The sequence below is a fragment of the Echinops telfairi genome, unplaced genomic scaffold (assembly GCF_000313985.2).
Source record: "Echinops telfairi isolate 266 unplaced genomic scaffold, ASM31398v2 ScPeMD7_6;HRSCAF=24_0, whole genome shotgun sequence".
Taxonomy (NCBI): domain Eukaryota; kingdom Metazoa; phylum Chordata; class Mammalia; order Afrosoricida; family Tenrecidae; genus Echinops; species Echinops telfairi.
In genome coordinates, this window is record NW_022103902.1 from 21,408,884 (window position 1) to 21,410,338 (window position 1,455).

The 1,455-nt window shown below is 38.6% G+C and overlaps 1 protein-coding gene across 1 annotated transcript in view; it reads right to left on the reverse strand.

Moving 5' to 3' along the window:
* Positions 1-66: 66 nt before the first annotated feature.
* Positions 67-1,455, reverse strand: part of TMEM39A (transmembrane protein 39A) — a 40,403-nt gene continuing 39,014 nt past the window's right edge. The window contains exon 9 of the mRNA XM_004706416.3: positions 67-552. Coding sequence (XP_004706473.1) covers positions 319-552 — 234 coding nt within the window. The 3' untranslated portion in view covers positions 67-318. The remainder of the gene's footprint in view (positions 553-1,455) is intronic.

Sequence of the window (1,455 nt, forward strand, 5' to 3'; positions counted from 1 at the left end):
AGACTTCAAAGGCCCCGGGTCAAACCACACCTCAGATGTATCCATAAATGAACGAGTTTTTCTGGAGCCAGACAAACAAACAGTCTCTTTACTGGATAGGCACACCTCTCATCTGGGTAATCACTCCAATACACTAACACACGAAAGATGACAGCACCTTGTTCATGGATACATTTAATATCCCTTCCCCTTCCCCCATTCAAAACATAATAGTATACAAAATATAAAATATCTTAAATATTTATAAAAATTGCAAGAAAAAAATAGAACGTACGAAAATATTTTTATCTGAGTTCTCCCTCATTGTTGAGAGGCAGCTTAATTTGCCTTGAGTTCATAACTGTTGAGTGGGTAGGAATACGCCCTGCCTAATACGATTCTGTCCCGGAGGAGCTTAAATAAAACATAGTAGTTGCAGAACAGAATCAGAGCCATGGAGAGAGTGTGGTTCCACTTCTCCGACCGCAGCAAGGAGTAGAGCTGGTAGAAGACGACACTGCCCTCAATAAGGATCAGCAGGTTTAACAGCCTTAACGGACGATGAAAGAGGAACTGCAAGAAAATCAAAGAGCAAAATGTTATTTCACAGAAAACCTGCAGTCTTTAAAAATAGTTATTTTTCAAAAGTAATTTTATATATTCAAGTTTCTATATGCAATGACATAAAAGGTGACTTGAAAAAGTTCGTGGAAAATTTTCACTCTCTTTTCATCCTGGTTTTCCACAAACTTTTAGAAGTTCCTTTGCATAGATCAGAATATTAAATATCAATAAGGCTCTTTCTTCCAGTGAAAACCAAACCTCTCTCCCTTTTACTCAGGAAATAGCGCAATCATTTTATTCAGAACCTGACACCAAGAAAGGTGGCATGCCTACAAAGATTTTATCTTCTAACCAAGAAAATAAAAATATCTTAAATTTTCTCAGACAGGGGTCTAATAAAAGTCTAGGCAGAATACAGTCTACCCTTTACAGGTTAGGAAGCAAAAACTGAAGAAATTATATAGGCACCTCTCTGAGGGTAATGCAAAAAATACTGCTAAAAAATCATAGAAACCTTTATTGCACAAAAATATCAACAGGTGAAACCACTGCTTCTCAAATCTAGCTCCATATGTTTCGGAAGGTAATGTATCTACCCATCCCTCTCACACTCCCGTGAAGAATTCTGCACTATTAAAAATCACAGCAAAACAGCAGTTTGAGTATCCTCAATGAACTCAAATCATGTGCCTTTTAAATGTGTGGAGTTTGGGAAACAAAAAGAAATCTAAAGGGGCAAAATCAGTGCTGTAGGGTGAATGGAGGAGAGCATCCTGCAATGAAATTCTCCCTTGCTACCCTCATAGCATGAGCAGATGCATCCTCGTGATCGACAAAAATTTGTCAGCCTGATTGAATCTGCAGCTCCGGGAGAGGGACATATTTGATCGGACCACACGGGAGCAGATGAAG